This window comes from Triticum urartu, chromosome 7 (genome assembly GCF_003073215.2).
Source record: "Triticum urartu cultivar G1812 chromosome 7, Tu2.1, whole genome shotgun sequence".
NCBI classification, from domain to species: domain Eukaryota; kingdom Viridiplantae; phylum Streptophyta; class Magnoliopsida; order Poales; family Poaceae; genus Triticum; species Triticum urartu.
In genome coordinates, this window is record NC_053028.1 from 164,678,814 (window position 1) to 164,687,606 (window position 8,793).

Consider the following 8,793-nt stretch of genomic DNA (forward strand, 5'->3'; position numbering starts at 1 on the left):
TGTGTTGACTGGGGACTATGTCGTTGCTGAAGTCTGTAGTCCAGTCCGACGGTCTCACCGCCTAGGTCAGGTATCCTTCAAGCCTTTAGAATGCTAAAAGCTTCAGAACTTTGTGTTACTTCCGTACTTTCGCTGAACTGAACTTATGTCAAGTACATCAACCAGAGTTTACTCTTAGATATTTTGTTTACGTAAAATTTGCTCAAAGTGATTAAGGATATTGGGCCTCTAAAAGAAAAGTAAGAATCTATATTCCTAAGTAATTACAACAATTCAAGTGTGATATTCTTGTTGCTTAATTTTCCAGTTAAGATATCTTTTTGATTTAGTAATCATCATGTCTCCTGTATGATGCTTTTGCTGGAAGGTTTGCTTACTTTGATGTACATCTCTTTTCTTGGAATGTCATATTAGGTTAACTGGATTCCATCTCAATTCCTCTAAATCTCTCTAAAAAGGTCACCGACAAGGTGGTGTGGATTGAGGAGACGTAGAGATGGATGAGGGCGACGGAAGGAAGTAGTAGCAGCTCGATCCATGAAGCAACAGCTGGTGCACTCCTAGGTTTGTTGCTCTTCCTCCCCCTCTTTCTTATATAGGTTTCCATCTAATGGCAGCTCTCTCTCCCTTTTCCATCTCTCAGTTTTGTAGATGGCGGAGCAACTTATCATACATACACATTGAAATTGATTCTATTATAAGCTTATTCACAGTTTTTCTTATTGATCCATCAAGGAATGGTTGTAATGAATATTTTATATGGCTACATCCAACTTATCAAGAGATCCTAATGTTATAGCACACACTCATATTAATGTATTTGATCCGAGACTGCGGATGAAACATGGCTGCTGAATGTGCTGAGACAACATAAGTACGCATAAACCCGCCTCAGGAGGTTCCATCAGGTGACGCCCCAACCCCTAATACTGGATAATGATGAATGGAATCAGCCCATGGCGCGCCAATAGGGCTGTTGCTGGGCGACCTGATGCACTCCCACACGGCGCTGTTGCACTTGAACCCAGAGCCGAACCCGACCATCCACACACGGTCGCCCTTGCGCGTCCGTCTCTTGGCCTCGATGTATGCAAGCTCGTACCACAACGAGCTGCTGGACGTGTTCCCGAACCGGTGAAGCGTCATCCGTGATGGCTCGACGTCCTCGTCTGATAAGCATAAGCTAGTTTGCACCGCGTCGACCACTGCACGGCCACCAGAATGGATGCAGAAGTGCTGGAAGGCCGTGCGGAAATCTGGAACATACAGCTTGGTCTTTCTGTTGAGCACCTTCCGCGCAACGAACGACAGCGCAAAGAGCAGCTTCTCCGATGGTGGGAGGACCAGCGACCCTATTGCGACGATGTTTGCCTTGAGCGTCTCGCCGGCGATAGCCACGAGGTCCTTGGACAGGTTTATTCCCGTCTGTCCTTCGTCGTCCTCCTCCTGGTACGCGCACCGGTAAGCTCTGTCCTGCGCGGCGGTGAGCGTCCGCACGACGTGCGTGAGCCGGAACCGGGACGTAGACTTGGACGTCGATAGCAGCACCGCGGCCGCGCCCATGCGGAACAGGACGGCTGGCAGCAGCATCGCGCGGTTCTTCCCCGTGTAGTTGATGAGCGAGGTGGTCTCCGTGGACACCACCAGGGCGTGCGCGCCACGCGGCGCCGCCCGCAGGAGGTTCCTCGCGACCTCCATGGAGATCACCCCCGCGCTGCACCCCATCCCGGAGATGTGGGCGTCCCGGATGTCGCTTCGGAGCTTGTACTTGTTTATGATCATGTCGGTGAAGCTCGGCGTCGGGTTGAAGGCGGTGCAGTTGGTGACGATGATGTCGATCGCTCCGGGACTTATGCCCGTCTTGGCGAGCAGGTCGTCGATGGCTGCAAAGATGACCTGCTCCGCCTCGTCGCGGCTGTCGCTCAGGCTGCAGCGCGGGGGAATATTGTGCAAGGAAGGGTGGAGGTAGGTCTGGTCGCCGAGGCCCGAGCGCTCGAGCATGCGCGTCAAGAAGCGGAAGCTGCCATCGTCGAGGTACGGCATGTTGCGAGCGTTCTCGGTGAAGGAGCCCATGGATACGCGGCAATTGGGTTTCGGCCGGCAGCAAGCGTAGTCCACGAGGTACACGCTGCGAGGGCGGCGCATGAGGCAGAGGGTGGCCAAGGCGAACGGGAGGAAGACGGCCAGGAAGACGTGAACCTGCCGCAAGCCATGGAGCCGGATGAGCAGCTCGTCGGGGCCGAGTTGCGCGGCCTTGTGGAGAACGCCGACGGCTGTCGCCGGCACGACGACGACGGCGAGGAAGTTGTTCACAAGCAGCTGGTAGAGGGGTTTGAGGAGGTGCTTGTTGGGATGGAGTGGTGAGCTCCCCATGTTGCCGGAGTGGACGTGCCGATTTTTTTCTGGCTTTGATTCATCTGTGTTGAGGTGCCCGATCGAACTCGGGTCGTTTTAAAGCGCAGGGCGGTCCATGCGTGCAACTGTTTTGCGTCGTGCCTTTTGCGCTGTTGGCCGACACTGCCATTACAACGTCATGGAGGAAACATTCCGATCCGAAAGATCATAAGCATCTATTACATTCCAATGGCCCACCTAGAAATAAATGAAGCACATGCACGGTCCTTTGCAAATACTCTCTCCGTTTTTTTAGTCTCTATATAAGGTTTAGTCAAAGCCAAGCTTTGTAGAATTTGACTAACTTTATATTAAAAAATATAAACATTCATAATATGAAATCAATATTATCAGATGCACCATGAAACATATTTTCATACTATATAATTTTAGTATTGTAGATGTTCATATTTTTCTATATAAATTTGGTCAAACTTTGTGTAGTTTGATTTTGACCAAATCTTATATGCGAAGTAAAAAGAAATAGAGGGAGTATTCCATCTTGTCAAAGTTCTCCTGGATGAAACTTGGGTCACGCAAAATATACAGAGCGGCAAGTTAACGAGGGAAACAGGGTCAAAAAGGAAAACAGCTCGTAGAGGTTTTTATTTTTTGAAGCGTCACCCGAGGGAGAGCTTCCTCACCTGAATATATAAGAGCACTCCAACAGTGATCCTTAAATTTTCTTCCGCATGATTCAAACTTGGATCTTCTCATTGTGGAGTAGCGAAGCAAACCACTCTACAAGCACAAGGGCTATCAGATCTGAAAAAGATTATAGCAGACACAAACTTTATGATCCTTTGCTTTGACATCATAGAGGAATTCAGGGCTTTAACATTGGAAGAATCTAATGGCAGAGACATCCTCAAGCCACGTCTCGAAAGCATTCTAGACCACCAAAGACAATACTGGAAATAAAGAGAAACTATTAGGCAGATCAAAGTGGGGGAAGCAAATAATAAATACTTTCAAGCCAAAGCTACAATTAAATTCAGAAATAATTGCATAGCAATGTTGAAAGAGATGAACATGGACATGAACACCATGATCACCATGCCAAGGCAGCAATCTTATACAGAGTATTCAAGGACAGGTTGGGGACATATGTTCCAACTACAAACCCACTCCAACAGCATCACCTGTTACAACCTTTCGATGATCTATCTGAATTGGAAGCTCCATTCACTAAGGAAGAGATTGACAGAGTCATCAAAAATGCCTGCAGATAAATCCCCTGGATCAGATAGTTTCAATGCAGCCTTAAAAACTGCTGGGATATCATTGCCACAGATTTCTATAAGCTCATTGAGGATTTTCACTCTGGTCAAGTGAATATACAGAGTATCAATTACTCCTTCATAACCCTCATTCCCAAGAAGGAATCCGCCTCAAGCCCAGCTGAATTCATGCCTATCTCATTGTTGAACTGCACTCTTAAGATCATTACTAAATTGCTGGCCAACAGATTACAGAAGTACATTCTCAAAATGGTTCACAAGAATCAATATGGTTTCTTCAATAACAGATGCATCCAAGATTGTTTAGCTTGGTCTTATGAATACATTCACCAATGTCATCAGAGTAAAAAGGAAATCGTACTCCTTAAATTGGACTTTGAAAAGGCATTTTACATGTTAAACCATGACACTATAATTGAGATACTGCAAGCCAAAGGTTTTGGAGCCAAATGGATTCAGTGGATTAAAATGATATATAGCAATGGTTTCTCCTCTGTCCTACTCAATGGAGTTACAGGAAAACAATTTCTATGTAAGGAAGGAGTGAGGCAAGGAGATCCATTATCACCTCTCATCTTTGTGATTGCTGCTGATTTGCTTCAATCTATTTTTAATGAAGCCTACCAGACTGCCATGATAGAAGCTCCACTCATCCACAACTCTTGTCCAGACTACCCCATTATTCAATATGCAGATGATACCATCCTAGTGGCAAAGGCTGATACCAGACAGATCCAGCACATCAAAAACTTACTCTTGCATTATGCTCATTACACTGAGCTCAGGGTGAACTATGCAAAGTCTATACTGATCTCAATCAACACACCTGCTGAGAATACGAATGAACTCTCCAACCTTCTAGGCTGCAAGATTGGTACACTACCCCACACTTATCTTGGTCAACCTCTCTGTCTTACCAAACCTAGAGTGGAGGACTTTGTGCCTATGATGAACAGAATAGAGAATATATTAGTGAGTTGCTCAACCATGCTTTCTTCTGGTGACAAATTGACCCTCATTAAGTCTATTTTCACAAGCATGCCCATCTTCTCCATGTGTACATTGATGATTCCCAAAGTAGTCATTAAGCAAATAAACTCCTACCTTATGAACTATTTCTAGAGAAAATATGGTACCCAGGACAGAGGAAATGTTCTAATTTCCTAGGATAAAGTCAGCAGGTGTGACGCCCCGAGACCGATGTGCCAGGTGTCCTCCAGTTATTTGCTGTTGTTGCCTTGTCATTTGCTTGCGTGTTGCATCTTGTCATGTCATCATGTGCATTGCATCATCATGTTTTCAAAACTTGCATCTGTTCCGGTCTCCTCGTTCTCTCTATTGTCCGTTCTGAGCCCAACCACACTTGCATCTGTTCAACCATCATCTCGTTTCATTTAAGATCATGTTCTTTCCTGTGCCTATCCATTTAACCGGAGTGTTGTGCCCTTTTGCTCAAGTTCTTTTCGCCTTGTCAAGCCTTGCACCTGTTTTCTACCGGAGTGCTGTATGAGATCTTTGTTACCCCTTGTTCCTTTCATTCAATAGTTCCGGAGGCAGTGTTTTGTAATGTCATCAAGTATCTTCTCATCTTACCATGTTCTTATTCAATTTCTTTCTTTTCAACCGGAGTGCTGCCCGAATTTGGTCTTCCTGGATCCCTTCTTTAACCGGAGTGTTTTCAATATATATCTTGCCCTTCAACCCCAAGGTTTTTTGGCAATGTTCTTTGTCCCTCTTTTCTAACGGAGTGGTTTTCAACTTCGTCATCTTCGTTGTATTCTTTTCTCGAAATGGTTTAACCTTTTCAAGGTTCATGGTTTCACTCATTTGTCGAAGAAGCAACTTAGTTTACCTATTCTCTTTCTCCTCCGTTTTCCCTCCGGTGCCATTCTAGATCTCGGGACGAGATCCTCTCGTAGTGGTGGAGTGTTGTGATGCCCCGAGACCGATGTGCCAGGTGTCCTCCAGTTATTCGCTGTTGTTGCCTTGTCATTTGCTTGCGTGTTGCATCTTGTCATGTCATCATGTGCATTGCATCATCATGTTTTCAAAACTTGCATCTGTTCCGGTCTCCTCGTTCTCTCTATTGTCCGTTCTGAGCCCAACCACACTTGCACGCGCCCGCGGCATGTCCGAAATATTATTTTATACGTGGCCAGAAAATGTTCTTGGAATGGGATGAAAGTTGGCATGCGGTGTTTTTATGTTGTAGATAGGCCGCCTGCCAAGTTTCATCTTGTTCGGAGCCCGTTTGATAGCCCAACCATTAACTATAGCGACAATATAGTCGGTCAAAACGTCGGACGTTTTCGGTCTCCGGAAACAGATGCCGGGCCCTCTCTCTCTCTTCTCCCCCTCGCAGTCCACCTAGGCCCGGCCTAACCTCTCTCGTCAGCCCGCAGCCCCCCTCGCGCGCGTCTGAAAGCTGTCCCGGACCCGACTCGAACAGTCGTTACCGCTGTGTCCGGAACATCCCCAAACATCTACAAAACGTCTCCGTTTTCTTATTTGGACTCCCTAGCTATTTTATCAGCGATCGTCTGTTTGCGATCGTAGGGTCGAGATAGCCCCTAACCTAATATCCACCTGCTATATATGTATCAGTCCAACCCTAAGATCGAGGAGGTTTGTCCCACCTCCGCCGCCACTCTTCTGGTTCCCCTCGGGATCCCTCCCGATCTATCCACTCGAACCAGCCACCGAATCCCCTCCTCCTCGATTTCAGCTACCAACCAACCAGCGCCCACCCTCTCAATCCAGGAGCCGAGCTCCCCTGCCAGGCCGACCTCGCCTCCATTTTCTCTCCCTCGTTGCTCTCTCTCTCTCACCCGGTTCCCTCTCTCTGTTTCTTCGCGCAGGAGCCGCATCGCAGCATGGCCGGAGCTCCTTCCTCGACACTCGTCGCCGACCCCCCCTGTTTCTTCGGTCCCAGCAGGAGACAAGCCGCCGGATCTGACACCTCACCAGGGAACGCCATGGCCGCCGCACCATGGAGCCACTTCGACCTGGACCCCGGCTGGATCGACGCAGCCCGCCGCCGTCCTGCTTCGCTAGCTCGGGCACGTGCGCCCCGTCTTCCTCCTCGTCGCGCGGATCCAGGAAGAGCCCCCGCCAGCACCGCCGCTCCTCTGCGCCCTCGCTGCCCAAGTCGCCTGCATCCCCTGCTTCGTGAACGAGAAGACTGGCGCCGCACCTTCGTTGACATGTCCCAGCGCCAGCGTGGACGAGATCCACGTCGCCCGCGCCTGGGTCTTCTCGCCCGAGGCCCAGCTCCAGCCGGCCCAACGCAGCCCCTTCCGGCCTCATCTCTCCACCGATCGGGCCGAAGCCCATGGGTGAGCCGCCCCAGCGCCCCGCCTCTGTTTTTTTCCTGCTGTTGGGCTTGCCTCAGATTCGGCCCGCATCGTTTTTTTCCAGTTCTGGCGATTTGTCTATTATTCCAGAGATTGCCAGTTTTGCAGAATAGTCCCCCGGGTTCATGCATTTAATAACTCACTAACCGTGCATCGGATTAAAATGATTTATATATGAAACTTGCTCAGAATTTTGTGTAGATTAATAATATCCAACTTTCATCTATGTTTGAAATGTTAAAAATGTTGTTTGCATTAATTTGCTCCTATGCCATGTTAAAATGATTTAATTTATAACTAAATAACCGTAGCTCCGATTTAAATAAACTTTATATGTAAATGGGGTTGAATTTTGCCTAGTTTAACATGGTGACCTTTATTTGCATGTTTAACAACTCTAAAATATTGTTTAGGGCAGAACAGTACCAAACCTTAAATTATGCATATGAGGATTTTCCGGAATTGTTGTTCGTTGCTCCCGGCCTCATTTAACCTTGACTAGATAGGTAGTTTTCATTTGCTTCACCTCTTGCCATGTTAATCAACATTTAATATTGTTGGGTACATAAACGAGATCGAACTAAATAATTGATGTGGTGCTCTGTCAATATGCGTCCCGATGCATATTGAGCTCCACTTATTTTGTAGGATTGTTTGTGCACTTTGCCATGTCATGCTTCATTAAACCGGACATGCATCATACTTGTTTGTGCATCATGCCATGTCTTTGTGGTGGTTGTTTACTATGTCGTTTGCTTCTTTCCGGTGTTGCTTCTTCGGGTTGGTTCCGATAACGTCGTGTGTGAGGATCCGTTCGACTACGTCTGTTTGTCTTCTTCATGGACTCGTTCTTCTTCCTTGCGGGATTTCAGGCAAGATGATCATACCCTCGAAATCACTACTATCTTTGCTATACTAGTTTGCTCGCTCTTTTGCTATGCCAATGCTACGATGCCTACCATTTGCTCGCCAGCCTCCCAAATTGCCATGCCAAACCTCTAACCCACCATGTCCTAGCAAACCGTTGATTGGCTATGTTACCGCTTTGCTCAGCCCCTCTTATAGCGTTGCTAGTTGCAGGTGAAGATTGGAGGCCGTTCCTTGTTGGGGTATTTATTTACTTGTTGGGATATCACTATATATCTTATTTAATTAATGCATCTATATACGTGGTAAAGGGTGGAAGGCTCGGCCTTATGCCTGGTGTTTTGTTCCACTCTTGCCGCCCTAGTTTCCGTCATATCGGTGTTATGTTCCCGGATTTTGCGTTCCTTACGCGGTTGGGCTATAATGGGAACCCCTTGACATTTCGCCTTAAGTAAAGCTCTTCCAGCAATGCCCAACATTGGTTTTACCATTCGCCACCTAGCCTCTTTTTCCCTTGGGTTTCGCGGACTCAAGGGTCATCATTATTTTATCCCCCCCGGGCCAGTGCTCCTCTGAGTGTTGGTCCAACTGTCAGCTACCGGTGACCACCAGGGGCAACTCTGGGCTGGCCTACCCGCACCTAAGACAATCTGAGTGTGCCCTGAGAAAGAGATATGTGCAGCTCCTATCGGGATTTGTCGGCACATTCGGGCGGTGTTGCTGGTTTAGTTTTACCCTGTCGAAATGTCTTGTTGTACCGGAATACCGAGTCTGATTGGAATGTCTCGGGAGGAGGTCTATTCCTTCGTTGTCCGTGAGAGCTTGTGATGGGCTAAGTTGGGACACCCTGCAGGGATTTGAACTTTCGAAAGCCGTGCCCGCGGTTATGGGCAGATGGGAATTTGTTAACATCCGGTTGTAGAAAACATGAAGTTGGC

The 8,793-nt window shown here is 47.6% G+C and overlaps 1 protein-coding gene across 1 annotated transcript; it reads right to left on the reverse strand.

Moving 5' to 3' along the window:
• Positions 1-692: 692 nt before the first annotated feature.
• On the reverse strand, positions 693-2,418 carry LOC125521738 (3-ketoacyl-CoA synthase 6-like). The gene has a single exon (XM_048686803.1). The coding sequence runs from the start codon at positions 2,371-2,373 to the stop codon at positions 892-894; it is 1,482 nt and encodes a 493-aa protein (XP_048542760.1). The 5' UTR covers positions 2,374-2,418; the 3' UTR covers positions 693-891.
• Between the last annotated feature and the right edge of the window lie 6,375 nt (positions 2,419-8,793).

Coding starts and splice junctions, on each gene's coding strand:
- LOC125521738 (XM_048686803.1), bottom strand. CDS start 2,373: ATGGGGAGCTCACCACTCCATCCCAACAAGCACCTCCTCAAACCCCTC.